This window comes from Egretta garzetta, unplaced genomic scaffold (genome assembly GCF_000687185.1).
Source record: "Egretta garzetta isolate BGI_Z169 unplaced genomic scaffold, ASM68718v1 scaffold85, whole genome shotgun sequence".
NCBI classification, from domain to species: domain Eukaryota; kingdom Metazoa; phylum Chordata; class Aves; order Pelecaniformes; family Ardeidae; genus Egretta; species Egretta garzetta.
This window is the reverse complement of record NW_009259718.1, coordinates 4,547,816-4,563,768: the sequence shown is the minus strand read 5'-3', so window position 1 is coordinate 4,563,768 and position 15,953 is coordinate 4,547,816. Positions and strand designations below refer to the sequence as shown.

At 41.1% G+C, this 15,953-nt stretch overlaps 1 protein-coding gene across 1 annotated transcript in view; it reads left to right on the top strand.

Moving 5' to 3' along the window:
- EPHB6 (EPH receptor B6) overlaps nucleotides 1–15,953 on the top strand; it is an 87,272-nt gene that overhangs the window by 61,616 nt on the left and 9,703 nt on the right. The window contains exons 8-10 of the mRNA XM_035894622.1: nucleotides 479–817; nucleotides 14,262–14,386; nucleotides 15,521–15,683. Of these exons, the coding sequence (XP_035750515.1) occupies nucleotides 479–817; nucleotides 14,262–14,386; nucleotides 15,521–15,683 (627 nt within the window). The remainder of the gene's footprint in view (nucleotides 1–478; nucleotides 818–14,261; nucleotides 14,387–15,520; nucleotides 15,684–15,953) is intronic.

Sequence of the window (15,953 nt, the reverse complement as noted above, 5' to 3'; positions counted from 1 at the left end):
AGCAGGAATAATCATTGGGAAAGTGGTGTTCAGTTCCTGCAATAGATAGAATAGGCTAACTGAAGTCTGAGAGAGTTCAGAGATACTAGGTGACAAAAGAGAGAATTAGAGGTCTCAGTAGAGACAAATCTTTACTAAGGTTGTGCAAAATTTAAAATTTCAAAGGCTTGGAATTTCCCTAAACACTGGTTGTTCTTTTAGGGAAAAGTAAAAGTCACACCCTTGAAACAAAGACCCTTCTTTTTAATTTTGTTTCTCTAAAATGAGGTAGTACAGTTGCTCCTTCGTGTATGTAAGTGTATGATTGATGTAGTAATGAATGTTTTTCTTAGCCTTCTTCAGAGAAACAACTAGACAAGAGTAAGAATGAGAAAAAGCAACTTACCCTTCTGTTCTTTTCCCACTACTTTGTCTTCTCCCCTCCCCCAGGTCTCTCCCATTCTTTCATGGGATTTTGATCTTTCATTTTGTCTTCTAGGCATCCCCTCTGCTCCCCGTGACCTTAGCTATGAAATTGTTGGCTCCAATGTACTCCTGACCTGGCGCCTCCCCAAGGACCTGGGTGGCCGCAAGGATGTTTTCTTCAATGTTGTCTGCAAAGTATGCCCAGGAGGGTCCTCAGGGCCATGTGTACGCTGTGGGGACAGCGTACAATTTGAACCGCGCCAAGTGGGCCTGACAGAAAGTCGCGTGCAAGTCTCCAACCTCTTGGCCCGTGTGCAGTACACCTTTGAGATCCAGGCTGTCAACTTGGTGACTGAACTGAGTTCAGAAGCACCCCATTATGCCACCATCAGTGTTAGCACCAGCCAGTCAGGTAAGGAGACCCCTGCATCTGAGTCTCATCAAACAAAACATGTCATTTCATTGTGCGAGACAGGGGACATGATCAGGGATTAATGCAGATTTTGTGAGCATCAGCTTGCTACAGCAGCTCTTAGAGAGCATTTTTTCATTTCCTGTTCACCTTCTCTATCTCCTACTCTTCTCCATTTCATCTTCACTCTTTCTTGCATTTTTCACCTGTTCGCTTTTCTTTTTTGTCTTTCTATGTTTTGAGATACTCTGTTTTTCCACCCATTCTTGTTTCTGTACATCACCGTCCATTCTCCTCATTTCAGTTCATACTCTAGTGCACTTTAACAAGTGGTACTGAGTGTTTCATCAAATCTGTTCACCTTTGCCTTGCTGCATATCAAAGTAAGGAGCTGGAAAATAGACAGATAGGCACTGTCTAAAGATGAAGATATGGTTAAAGATACAAAGAGGCATTGTATGACAAGAAAGAATGTATACAATGATATTTACTCATCACCTAAATATACATGATGCTGTGATGGTGTGTGTTAATACTGTGCAGTCCTGTGGGTCATAAAAGGATATGGAAACTACGGTTTTACAGTTCCTAGAGAAGTTTTAAATAGAATTTTGACAAAGGATCCAGAAGCAGAATCACCATTCCTATTTAACTGAAATTGCTCTGGATTCTCCCACATGCCATGTATTTTCTTCTACCTTATTCTTGCCTTTTCACCCTTGCTGTTCTGATAAGTGGTCTTGGAATACTATTCTCCTGTCAATAGGAAACAAAGATTTTTTTTTTTTTTTTTTTACTTTCACATGGTAAAAATATTAAAGTGCATTGTACAGTTGTATCAAATGTGTTGTGATCCTTGTAACTAGGCAGTAAACCATAGGGATAACTAAAATAAAATACTAATGGCTTGTGTGGATGGTCAAAGGAAGGTGAGAGTTGAAGAGTAGGTCAGACTGATGGATTGCATACAGAAGGAGGAAAATGGAGAGGAGCATCAAGCAATTTCTGTGAATATCATACACAAGGACTGGAGCCGGAGAGAGCCACATGCATACAGGCATATAGTTCTGCTAAACATTAACAATAAGAGACTGGGCATATGTTGTTCTTTACAAGCATGTGTAAGCTGGTGTGGAGAGGAATTGTACACAGCTTGTTTAAAAGAGTATAATGTGAGGAGGAGGAGAAAGAGGGGGAAACAATTTGAACTGAGTGACAGAAAATGTCTGTAAACATTAAGAGATGTGTAAATGTTAAACTCAAACAAATCCCTAATGAGATTCCACGGTGCAGTTGTGAAAACCCCTGCAAAACCATGCTTCTGTAGAGCTCAAAAGATGCTGCAAAACCAGATGTGGCATCACGATCTTGGTTAAATCACATCTCTTCATTTCTGCTTCTATGCTATGGAAAGGAAAGTACTACATATGCACCCCAAGTAATTTCCTACTGTTAGCAGATACCAGGGATTTGACAAAATCTGTTTCTTCCCTTTGAAACATTACCTGACAGGCCTTGAGTAGCAGAACATGTATAGGATACTCTGTCCCATAAGAGGCTGGCTGCAAGTGGGTGATCAGTTCTGTTTACAGTAAAAGATATGGCTGGGTAATTTGTGTGGTGATTCCAGGCAGCTCCCTGGGCTTCTGCTGGAGACAGGTGGGTATTCTATACCCTGAAGAATTCTCTTTCTTTATGCTTCCCATCCTAGCCGCCTTCAATGATATCTGAGGCAATTTAATTGAGTAGCTGCTTCCTTCTCCTGCCTGGAATCACCACATCTACATCTTCTTTTGCTTGTTTGACTTTTCTGAACAATCCTATTCTTCCAGGTGCCTCTTGGTGTCTCTCGGTGTGTTGAGTGTCTCTAAGGTGCCTCTCTTGTGCACTGAAGCAGCTTCAGGGGAGGCCAACTTTCTTAAACAGCAGTGTGTACTGAATGGCTTATTTTTGTGCCTGGTTTTTTTTCCTTGCTCTTCCTCAAGATCGTTAGGAGTGAGCTTGAGATGAGCTGCCCTTGATTCATAGTGACAGCTCATACTAACACGGCCCTGCTTCCTCCATCATGTGACCTGTCTCATCCATAACCCCTCACTTCAATCCCTTCAGCAGCTTTTCACTTTAGCATGCCTTATTGTTGTTGTTGTGTTATTATAACTATTATTATTATTATACAAGCAGAGATGGACATTTAGGATCTTAGGTTCTGAAAAAGACAAGAAAGGGACTGGAAGGCGTGGAGGGTATAAAAAAAGCAAACTGGGGAAAGATAAGCTTTCAGAATAAATGGCTTTCACAAAAATTTTCTCTCCGTTGAATTGAAGGTGACCAAAGAAAGACCCTCCAGCCCTGGCAGTTTCTGAATATTCTGCTTACTCATACATCAGTCAGAGTTCTCTCACTTCTTCCAGTTGCTGATCAAAAAAAATCCTGCTCCCTAGCCTCTGCCCCTTTGTTAGAGGTATCTTAGGCAATATTCTGTGCTGGAACAATTCTACTTTGCTTTTATTTTCCCCTGCTACCTATTCATTCTTCATCTTTGTCTCCAAAACACTATACATATAAGAGTTTGCTTAAACCTAACAGTCTGCTAGCCCTGCTTCAAAGTATGATAGTATCCTTTGGTTACACAATCACATTTTTCTGTGGTAGCCTGATCATGATGTTCCTACTCTTCAGTGACTATGTGTTTGAAGACAGAGTAAGAATGGCTGGCACTGAAAAACTTCCTTTAATATAGTAAGACTTAACCCTCTATAGCAAAAAGCATCTGAGACCTTAGATAGTAATAATAAAAGCTGTTTTAGTAGTAAAAATATGAAATGCAAATATGAAATGCTAATTACCAGAAGCAAAAACTGTCCAGAGATCAGACAAGAGAGAAGGAAATTGCTCTCAGTTCACATTTGAAGTGCTGAGGGTGAATAACTAAAGAAGTATCAGGCTATATAGAAAGATGTTATTATTTTAACATCTTCAAGTGTAGTTCTCAGGGTAAACAAATGTCTCTTCTCATGTCTCAGGACAGAAGTCAGGTTTTCATTTAAAGGATTGTGAAAAAACTTTCTCTGTGCACAGCTGTCCATTTTTTTCCCCTGCATCTTCCACTGAAGCATGTAGTAATGTCTGCTGCAAGAGACACACTACTGAACTTATTCATTCAGGCAGTTGTTACATTCCTAGAAATAAGAGGAAGAGATGAAGACAGCAGAGACTCAAATGTTGGAGCAAATCTATGTAGACTTTTCAAAGCAAGTAGATTTGTTTTTAACTGAATCTAGACATTATGAGAGCTAATGGAGATATGTGAGGATAAGGGTTATGTGACCAGGTTGACTTGTACCTGTGAAAAGATATGTAGTAGCCTTCTACATCAGTTGGATTCAGAGCAGTGGGACCTGACAATACCAAAAATCTGTAGAACTGCAGAAATGAAAGCTAGACAGTCTGAAGGCTTGTATAAGAGGCTGAATGGGGACAAGGACAGTTATGGGGAGTGCCAGGAAATTTAAGAGGACCTGGCAGACAGACAATTTTCAGGTGAAATGGTGTGAGAAGAGGAAAATAATTTAATGCCAAGTATGATTATGAGATTATGAAGGGAAATGGATGAGTTGCTTGAAGATGTTTGCATTTCCGAAGAGAGAGAAAAAAATTCCAGTAAGACTTAGTTGGCAAGAACAGGGACACAGGCAAGGCATTTTCTTGATCAAAACATGAAAGGAATAAAAAGAGAGCTGTCAAAAGCTACGTACTACTGTATTTTGTCAGGCTAAAACCAGCAGGTAAAGCAAGTAGAGTGTGAGCTCTGTGTTCATTATCCTCTGAATGAACTACATTAATTTTCAAAGTAACAAGCTGTTTGTTTATTTACGATATAATTGCCAACCCTGAGCACTCGCCAAAAGTCCCTAAGAATTTAACTGTATTGTTTTCTTCTTACGTAGGAACAACAAAAATATTTTAAAGGTTTAATTTTGCCCTTAGTGACGTTTGTCAACTTTGCTGTCTTCAGCAGATTTCTCCAGTTATGACTGGGACTTAATGAAAAATTCTTCTTGATCTTCCCAGTGATCAAGGTGAGGCTGAGCTGCCTGCATTTTCCTAGGTCCTCCTTCTTGCCTCATGGGTGCATCCTATCAGGGCCTATGGGATTTTGTACGTCCAGTTTGCCTAAACATTGTCGCACCTGATCTCTACCAGGAGGATGGTCTTCCTTGCTCCAGACTTCCCCCTGGTCTCCGGGACCGAAAGGCCACTAGTAAAGACTGATGTGAAGAGGATGTCCTGTGCCACCAGGTCCCCTGTGCCACCCAGCAGTGGACCCACATTTTCTCTAGTCTTCCTTAGCCACTTAATGTACTTAGAGAAGTCCTTCTTGCTTTTGACATCTCTTGCCAGGTGGGATTCCAGGTAGGCTTTGGCTTTCCTAACCATGCTGTGCATCCTGGGACAGTGCCTCTATGTTCCTCCCAGGTTATGTGTCCCTGCTTCCACCTTCTATATGCTTCCTTTTTATGTCTGAGTTTAGCTAGGAGCCCGTTGTTGAAACATGCAGGCCCCTTGGCATATTTTGCCTGAAGTCCTGCCTGTTAGTATGGACCGCTTTTGCACCTGAAGGAGGCAATCCTTGCGCACTAACTAGCTCTTTGAGGTCTACTCTTCCCTTCAGGGCCTTACCCCATGGGACTCCCCCAGGCAGATCCCCAAAGGGGTCACATATGCTCTCCCAAAGTCCAGTGTTGTGAGCTTGCTTTTTGCACTGCTCACTCCTCTCAGGATCTTAAACTCCACCATCCCATGGCCACGGCAGCCAAGGCTTCCGCCAGCCTTCGCGTCACCAGTGAGTGAGCCCTTCCTTGTTTGTGAGCATGAGCACCTCCAGCAGGGCACCTCCCTTCATTGCCTCCTCTATGGCTTGGGTCAGGAAGTAGTCACTGATGCTTTCCAGGAACTTCCAGGATTGCTTATGCCCTGCTGTGTTGCTCCTCCAGCAGATACCAGGGTGGTTGAAGACTCTCTTGGGGATCAGCGCCTCCAAACGTGAGGCTGCTGAGAGCTGTCAGCTCTCATCCCCACTCAGTTTTTCACATGTAAGCATCTAAGGCCATCAGAGACACCCTGGCGCAGCCGAGACGTCTACTCAGGGCTAGCAGATAGGACACAGGAACTGTAGCAGACCCGGCACCTACTGGAATGCATCTGGATGACAGAGCGAATGGATACCAGGGGCCTCTCAAATGTATGGGCGACTGAATTGCTCCCTGGGTCTTTGCTTTAGAGTGAGCTGAATTAGGTTCCACTGATTGTATTGACTGGGGATGGGATTCAGCTACATATTGTGGGTATCTGCATGGAGTAGGGACTGAATGTCACATGCCAGAGATGTTCGTGGTCTACTGAGAATGGCACTTGGCTGTGCTCCTAAGTGGGGATAGCCATGTGCTGTTATACTAGTCTGCACTTCCTTCATGTTCCTTCCTTACCTTATTTATTGATTTAGGTAGATTTTTAGGCTTGCAGGCTTGTGTTGCTGGTCTGAGCATATACTACAGTCAAGGACGTCAGCCTTATTAAGAAACAGCAGAAACTTGTCAAACATTATAACTTAGAGAATGTAGCATCTTCAAGGTACTCAAAATATCTTAAACCCACCCCTGTGTGCTGCCAGGAAAAAATTTATCCCGCCATGTGGAAGAATTGCAACTGACAGCCCACAAAAAAATAGAATCTGGGAGCTGTATTTATCTGGTGTTTGGACTGCTTTAAATAGGTTTTATATGTGCAAGCATATACATTTGCTATTTTATAATTACTATACAAAACCCAGTGTTTTTTCAGTCTTTCTTAGAGGTCTGATCTCACAACATGTTGTTTGCACTCAGTGAGGGAATGGAATGGAATGGAATGGAATAGAATAGAATAGAATAGAATAGAATAGAATAGAATAGAATATTTCAGTTGGAAGGGACGTACAATGATCATCTAGTCCAACTGCCTAGAATCAGGCCCTGTGATTTCAGCTGTCATTAGGCACAGGCCTAGTATATCTCCATTTATAAACCCCATGTGAAAAGAGAAAAATTAACAAAAGTGACAAATCAACATAGAATTGGACACTTGTATGCATGAAACAAGCTTTGAAAGCAGTGTTCTGTTATAAACATTTTTAATAGTCAGCATTCATATAAAGGAAAATACTTAACTGTGGCAGCAGAGATAGGGTAGTTTGGGTGTTTTCTTATGACATAAAACCTTGAACTTTATATTTCCTGATTTATTACCACTGGGAGAGTAACTTTATCATATACTTCCGTCAGGAAATATGTGCTCACTCCACCCAAAAATACGTTCACATTTCACATCACCTTAGTATTAGTATGCACATCACCTAAGTATGAAATTTTTTGAAGGAGATGTCTAGATATCTCTTTCACTTGAAGTGGTGGGAGAGCTCCCTGGCCAGTGTTTCATAAGTTTTGCCCTTAAAAGAGGGGCAAACACGTGTATCAAAATTTGAACTCTGTCTCAGAGAGGTAGATTAAAGACAACCTGTCTTGATTTGATTTATAACTGTTTTTATTACTGAGCACTTTTACTGGCTTAGGTTTTGCCTTAAGTAGTATCTGCTTATTAGGTACATATCACTGAAGTGACTATTTTAATACAACAGACTGCATTGTCCTGGGCATCCCCACCAACACCACCTGATAACACCAAGTGATGGACATACCTGGATAATGGAGACATTCTAGAATGCTGCAGTGCATGGTCGAAAGATACACACAGTGTAACTGTGGGTAAAGCCACTCAAGTCATCTTTTTCTTATGTTTGCCAATATTTCTAATTCCACTAGTTGTAACCTGCTTCTGCATACTGCCCATCTGAGTTGAGTGCCATTTGTCATCATTGTTCTGGTGCAGATTTTGCTGTGCCTAAATGTACTATGCACAGTGCCAGCTCAGGTCTTTGTACTGTTGGCAAAAGATAACCTGTTGATGGGTAGCTGAAAACTGATAGTACATATTAACATCAGAATGTTAATATGTTAAGGTAAAACATCAGTTTTAACTAAAATACAGGTCAATTGTTGCTAGTTGACTTTGAGTATTCCTTCCAGGTAGGGGAAAAATTGTGGATTGGGAAGAAATGAGAAGGGTGGGAAGAATAACTGGGGTGGGGTGGGAAGGAGAGGAATTGTAATAAGTGTTTGAGGCCGATTATATTTATCAAGACCGAATTTATTCAAGCAAGCAACCAAGCAGGCAAAACAGCGCTGGGCGGCCGGGGAGTCTCCTGCTCCACCAACGGCGCGCACCTCACCCCCACCAGAGTCCCTTCTTATAGTTTAGTAGTCCCGGGTCTACGTGGCACATCCTGGTATCTTTCTGGTGGTTGTGAGGATAAAGGTCATAGTCTTCCTCCATGTTGTAGATCAGTTTCTTTCCTTATCTGGCCATGTTGGCCCAGTATGAGGCAGGAAGGATTCGTGCTTGTTTTCTTAGCAGAATGTTGCCACTCAGGAATTGGTAATTTATCAATGTATCAGTGGTCCCATGAGTTTCGGGGCGACTGAATTGCTCCCTGGGTCTTTGCTTTAGAGTGAGCTGAATTAGGTTCCACTGATTGTATTGACTGGGGATGGGATTCAGCTACATATTGTGGGTATCTGCATGGAGTAGGGACTGAATGTCACATGCCAGAGATGTTCGTGGTCTACTGAGAATGGCACTTGGCTGTGCTCCTAAGTGGGGATAGCCATGTGCTGTTATACTAGTCTGCACTTCCTTCATGTTCCTTCCTTACCTTATTTATTGATTTAGGTAGATTTTTAGGCTTGCAGGCTTGTGTTGCTGGTCTGAGCATATACTACAGTCAAGGACGTCAGCCTTATTAAGAAACAGCAGAAACTTGTCAAACATTATAACTTAGAGAATGTAGCATCTTCAAGGTACTCAAAATATCTTAAACCCACCCCTGTGTGCTGCCAGGAAAAAATTTATCCCGCCATGTGGAAGAATTGCAACTGACAGCCCACAAAAAAATAGAATCTGGGAGCTGTATTTATCTGGTGTTTGGACTGCTTTAAATAGGTTTTATATGTGCAAGCATATACATTTGCTATTTTATAATTACTATACAAAACCCAGTGTTTTTTCAGTCTTTCTTAGAGGTCTGATCTCACAACATGTTGTTTGCACTCAGTGAGGGAATGGAATGGAATGGAATGGAATAGAATAGAATAGAATAGAATAGAATAGAATAGAATAGAATAGAATAGAATAGAATAGAATAGAATAGAATAGAATAGAATAGAATAGAATAGAATAGAATAGAATAGAATAGAATAGAATAGAATAGAATAGAATAGAATAGAATAGAATAGAATAGAATAGAATAGAATAGAATAGAATAGAATAGAATAGAATAGAATAGAATAGAATAGAATAGAATAGAATAGAATAGAATAGAATATTTCAGTTGGAAGGGACGTACAATGATCATCTAGTCCAACTGCCTAGAATCAGGCCCTGTGATTTCAGCTGTCATTAGGCACAGGCCTAGTATATCTCCATTTATAAACCCCATGTGAAAAGAGAAAAATTAACAAAAGTGACAAATCAACATAGAATTGGACACTTGTATGCATGAAACAAGCTTTGAAAGCAGTGTTCTGTTATAAACATTTTTAATAGTCAGCATTCATATAAAGGAAAATACTTAACTGTGGCAGCAGAGATAGGGTAGTTTGGGTGTTTTCTTATGACATAAAACCTTGAACTTTATATTTCCTGATTTATTACCACTGGGAGAGTAACTTTATCATATACTTCCGTCAGGAAATATGTGCTCACTCCACCCAAAAATACGTTCACATTTCACATCACCTTAGTATTAGTATGCACATCACCTAAGTATGAAATTTTTTGAAGGAGATGTCTAGATATCTCTTTCACTTGAAGTGGTGGGAGAGCTCCCTGGCCAGTGTTTCATAAGTTTTGCCCTTAAAAGAGGGGCAAACACGTGTATCAAAATTTGAACTCTGTCTCAGAGAGGTAGATTAAAGACAACCTGTCTTGATTTGATTTATAACTGTTTTTATTACTGAGCACTTTTACTGGCTTAGGTTTTGCCTTAAGTAGTATCTGCTTATTAGGTACATATCACTGAAGTGACTATTTTAATACAACAGACTGCATTGTCCTGGGCATCCCCACCAACACCACCTGATAACACCAAGTGATGGACATACCTGGATAATGGAGACATTCTAGAATGCTGCAGTGCATGGTCGAAAGATACACACAGTGTAACTGTGGGTAAAGCCACTCAAGTCATCTTTTTCTTATGTTTGCCAATATTTCTAATTCCACTAGTTGTAACCTGCTTCTGCATACTGCCCATCTGAGTTGAGTGCCATTTGTCATCATTGTTCTGGTGCAGATTTTGCTGTGCCTAAATGTACTATGCACAGTGCCAGCTCAGGTCTTTGTACTGTTGGCAAAAGATAACCTGTTGATGGGTAGCTGAAAACTGATAGTACATATTAACATCAGAATGTTAATATGTTAAGGTAAAACATCAGTTTTAACTAAAATACAGGTCAATTGTTGCTAGTTGACTTTGAGTATTCCTTCCAGGTAGGGGAAAAATTGTGGATTGGGAAGAAATGAGAAGGGTGGGAAGAATAACTGGGGTGGGGTGGGAAGGAGAGGAATTGTAATAAGTGTTTGAGGCCGATTATATTTATCAAGACCGAATTTATTCAAGCAAGCAACCAAGCAGGCAAAACAGCGCTGGGCGGCCGGGGAGTCTCCTGCTCCACCAACGGCGCGCACCTCACCCCCACCAGAGTCCCTTCTTATAGTTTAGTAGTCCCGGGTCTACGTGGCACATCCTGGTATCTTTCTGGTGGTTGTGAGGATAAAGGTCATAGTCTTCCTCCATGTTGTAGATCAGTTTCTTTCCTTATCTGGCCATGTTGGCCCAGTATGAGGCAGGAAGGATTCGTGCTTGTTTTCTTAGCAGAATGTTGCCACTCAGGAATTGGTAATTTATCAATGTATCAGTGGTCCCATGAGTTTCGCACAACAGTGACTTTAAACAAAGGATGTAACAAAAACACAAGGAGTAAGGGGGGGACCTTTGCCCCCATCTGCCGGTTTGAGAACAAATTCCTTAAGTATTTATTTACTACAGAATGAAAAGAGGTGGGAGGATAGGAATGGAGGGGAGGTTTAACTCAGATCATGCTGCAAAATCTTCATTTAAAACTAGAAGGCAGTGTAGCTGTGTATTTAGGTTTGCACTTCTCCCTGTGTGTACTTTATGTCCCATCAGAGGGCAGTTAGCCTTTTCACAACATTAAAATGTAGTGGAATCTGTCTTGATCAAAGGTTAACTGACCAGTTATCCCATTCTCCTCACATTATCATTTGAATACAGTGTTCTTCATCTGTGTCTTAAATGCTAAATGTGGTCTTGGTTTATTGCTGCTGTCTTCCATCCTTGTCACAATACTGTCATTAGCAGGTGAAGTAGTTGTGCAATCTTGTTTGAAAGACAAGGAATTGGAAGAATTAAAAGGAGTAAGGATGAAATAAAGCATTTTATTTTTTATATTCTTACATTTTTATTTCATTTACAGTTTTACCTGGTTCCCACTTGCCTGAGCTGTTTGGAGCCCATTTGACTTGTGTCTTTCAGAATAATTGTATCTTGTTATTAAAAACAATCCTTTTAACTTTTTCTCAATTATGAGGGAAGAAAATGCTATTCTGCAGTTTTTGATCATTTGCCAAATGTCTCTGATTCATTCCTCACATCAAGGAATTTTATTTCTATTGTATAAAACCAGTGAAGTTAGGTGGTGACTTTTTATTGGCATGCTTTTTCTGGAAAATTTAAATGTTGCTGAAAATGTTACTTCCATTAGGAAAATGAGGGTTCCCTAGCTGCCCACCTGGAGGTTTCTTGGAAACATGACATTTTGCTTGCAGAGAGAAAGCAAAACTTGATAAGAGCTTTGTGGCCAGACAGCTGGCAGGCTGAAAGATCCTCTTCCAATTATCCTGAAATTTTTGCTTGGAAATCTCTTCCTAAGAAGAAATTCATTCTCCAGAAAGCTTCATGTGCAGGTGGTCTTCCTGCTCTCAAGACATTTTTTAGAAGAACTAACTACTTCAGGAAAAGGCCTGCTATTAAAGATGTTTATATATATATATTTATATATATATATATGTATAAAGTACACTTCTGTTGTCTTCAGAACATGTGAATAGTGCCTCTCATAGGACAAAAAAATGAAAAGAAAAATTACTCCAAAATGGGATTGTTTCTCATTATAATCTAATTTAAGTTCAGTGCACACTGTTCGAAATAATTAATCATATTATCTTCAAGGTCATATTTTGTTTCCTTCCTACTGATTTAATGAGTTTTCATGTTAGTGAGAAGTAATGGCAATTGCACAAGTCTCAAAGTCTTGAACTGAACTTTTAGAATAGCCAATCAAAAGATTTCTAAAATTGGTAGACACAAGTTCTTACTTGCTTTCTGGTTTAGATTCATGCATCCGAGGCCCTCTTTTATGTTTGATGTCCAGGTCCTTGCTTTGTACATAAAGGGAACTTGACATTATCCCACAGTAATTAATATCTGATACAGACTATAAGCACTTAATACCATAATGGAATCAAGAGAGCTAACAGCTCCATGTGGGTGGTATGCTGGGCTGGCCTGTTCACCAAAAGACAGAAACTATGTAAGAACAGACAGAAAAACTCTATGTTCCACACATACACACTTAACAGTGACCTTGAGGTGGTGGTTCCAGGCAGTAGTGCTGGTTAGAAGACCATTCAGACTGCACTTCTGTGGTTCAGTGCCCCTCAGAGGGAGAGGCTCAAATACAGGCATAGTTTTGGCATCTGGGCAACAGTCCTGACAGGGACTGGCCTGAGATCCAGGAGCTAGTCTGAACACAAGGCTGTTCTACAGAAGGATATGAACTGGCTGGATCAATGGGCTGAGGTTTTACAAGGCTAAGTGCCGGGTCCTGCACTTGGGTCACAACAACCCCATGCAACGATACAGGCTTGGGGAAGAGTGGTTGGACAGCTGCCCAGCTGAAAAGGACCTGGGGGTCTTGGTCAACAGCTGGCTGAATATGAGCCAGCAGTGTGCCCAGGTGGCCAAGGAGGCCAATAGCGTCCTGGCTTGTATCACAAATAGCATGGCCAGCAGGAGTAGGGAAGTGATTGTCCCTTTGTACTCATCGCTGGTGAGGCCATACCTCAAAAACTGGGTTCAGTTTTGGGCACCTCACTACAAGAAACACATTGAGGTGCTGGAGTGTGTCCAAAGAAAGGCAACAAAGCTGGTGAGGGGTCTGGAGGACAAGTCATGCGAGGAGTGGCTGAGGGAACTGGGGTTTTTTAGCCCAGAGAGAAGGAGGCTGAGGGGAGACCTTATCGCTGAAAGGAGGTTGTAGCAAGGTGGGTGTCAGTCTCTTTTCCCAAGTAACAAGCAATAGGACAAGAAGAAATGGCCTCAAGTTGTGCCAGGGAAGATTTAGATTGGATATTAGGAAAACATTTTTCACTGAAAGGGTTGTCAAGCATTGGAACAGGCTGTGCAGGGAAGTGGTTAAGTCACTATCCCTGGAGGTATTTAAAAGATGTATAGTTGTGGTGCTTAGGGACGTGGTTTAGTGGTGGACTTGGCAGTGCTAGGTTAACAGCTGGACTTGGTGATCTTAATGGTCTTTTCCAACCTAAATGATTCTATGATTCTATGATTCTGTATCAGGCTATGAAAATGAGATGCTTTCATTCTCTATGACCTACAACTGAACTGGCACCACTGAACTGAGGAACGGTTCAAAGTGTGTTCATTAACATGTCAGTGTTCTCATTTGTCTCTGTCTTCTGGTTTACAACAGTGATCTGGTAGTGAAAGGCCTCCATTACTCTGATATCCCATACTTGATTTTTTCCCCAGGCAAAGAATTATAATCTGGGGGAGAAGCAGGAGAGAGGTCGTGTGCCATGCTTTTATTCTGACCACTATCACACTGTCCGAGTGTGATCCTAGAACAAGGCAGTGACACTGAACACCTTGTCATCTTGCATGTAAAAATTGCAAATTTGAAGATCAGAATAATGTTCCAGCTACAATATAGATAATTTCATAATTCCTGTGCATGATCAGTTGGATGTGGATTTCTTCATTTTCTTTCTGTCCAAGTTGTCAGTGACTGTATCTCCCAGTAGAGTAGAATTGTGCCTGGATTTCTTCTGTTTATTTTATGAAGTATAATGCAAATTAGGGAAATTAAAGGAAGAGGTGATCTTACTTATTAACTCATCATAATAAATATTCAATTACAGTTAATTGTTAAACTTACCCCTTTGCAACTCTCCTTCCTCTCTTTTATTCCAGTCCCCTCTGCTGTCCCTATGATGCATCAGGTGAGTCGTACTACCAGTAGCATCACACTGTCATGGCCTCAGCCAGACCAGCCCAATGGGATCATCCTGGATTACCAGCTACGCTACTTCGACAAGGTGAGCAGAAAGTGATGCAGTGCTGAGTGTTGCATAGCTGTTACACAGAAGAGAACAGGGGAATTTTCTATCTGGGAGATGTACCCCTGTATCAGGATGTATAAGGTGGAGAAAACTGCTTCAATTGTGAGGGAAGAACAACCTGTAGCAAAATCAAAAGTTCATAATATATACTTCATCTAACATGATTCCATCTGCATTTCTCAGTTTGGAACCATCTAGGGATGATGCAGATAAAAAAAGAAGACACTTGTAGCTAAGCTAAAAAGCTATGGCTAACAACCTAATATGTTTAGGACCAGCTGACACAGGTAACAGTGGAGCTGTAACAGGAGCTGAAGTTTTCAAATCTGTATATGGAAATTGGACTCACTGCAACATTCTGTCCTGTGTTTGTGGAGGGAAGTCCTGTGTCCCTATTTATGCCTGGACAGACATCTCTAAGAAATTTTGGGAGGAAGAATGCACTCTTTCATTCACTAAGTGGCAGGTATCAGTTACATATGCAAGTGCTGGAATTACAGGCTGGCAAATACAAAGTTGTTCTCCATTCACAATGACGCCTAAGCAAGCTGATTTGAGGAAAAGAGGTACGTAGGGCTGTTCAGACAAGCTTCCATTCCATATTCTTCATCTTTCATATAAATAGTTTTGCAGGATTGTGCAGGGCTGCTGTTTTTCTAGCAGTAAAGGGTCCTGCTATTTGAAATAATATGTCTAACAGCTTCCTGTATACAACATTACAGGTATTCTTGCTCTGAATTCTCCTAGGATAATAAATTCATTTGGAGCTTGTAGAAAGCAAAATTTCAGGATAGGCTAGGACTTTTTTTACGGATATATTAGCAAGGAACCACAGGACCAAGTAGTTTTGTCTCTTACTTTTATTTAGGTCAGGACTGAGGGTCTTTGGCAGAGCTTTGTGGGAAGCCCAGGCCTAAGTGAATGAAAAGCAGCAGTGAGGAGCAATGAGTAGTGTGTGAGGAAGTCAGATCTGGAATAGCAGTTGTGGTTGGGAGGCTCTGTAACAGATTCTAAGAATATTGGCTGACATGGAACTAGCATTCCTTGATGAGGAGAGCCAGCAGTGTGGGAAGAAGTCTCACATTTCTTTTTGGTCACTGATGTTCACAGGCAGAAGATGAGGATAATTCATTCACCTTAACTAGCGAAACCAACATGGCCACCATATCAAATCTGAGCCCAGGCAAGATCTATGCCTTCCAAGTACGAGCTAGAACAGCAGTGGGCTATGGCCCATACAGTGGAAAAATGTATTTCCAGACTTTAATGGGAGGTAAGTGCTACCATTTTGTACTCAGATCTGCACATGACCATCTTTCACTTGTGTGTGTCCCTGAGTGTATTAGCTTATCCTCTGGAGGACTGCTATCAGATACGCCTGCTCAACTTGTATTTCTGTATATCATAATTTGCATATGCAGATTTATTCACTCAGAGATGCTTCATGCTGTCAGAGCATATTGTTTACACTCCCTTAGCCTTTGCTACTGCCATATTCCCCAGTCCTACCCCTTGTTGCCTCTGACCATCAGGAGCAGAGTGT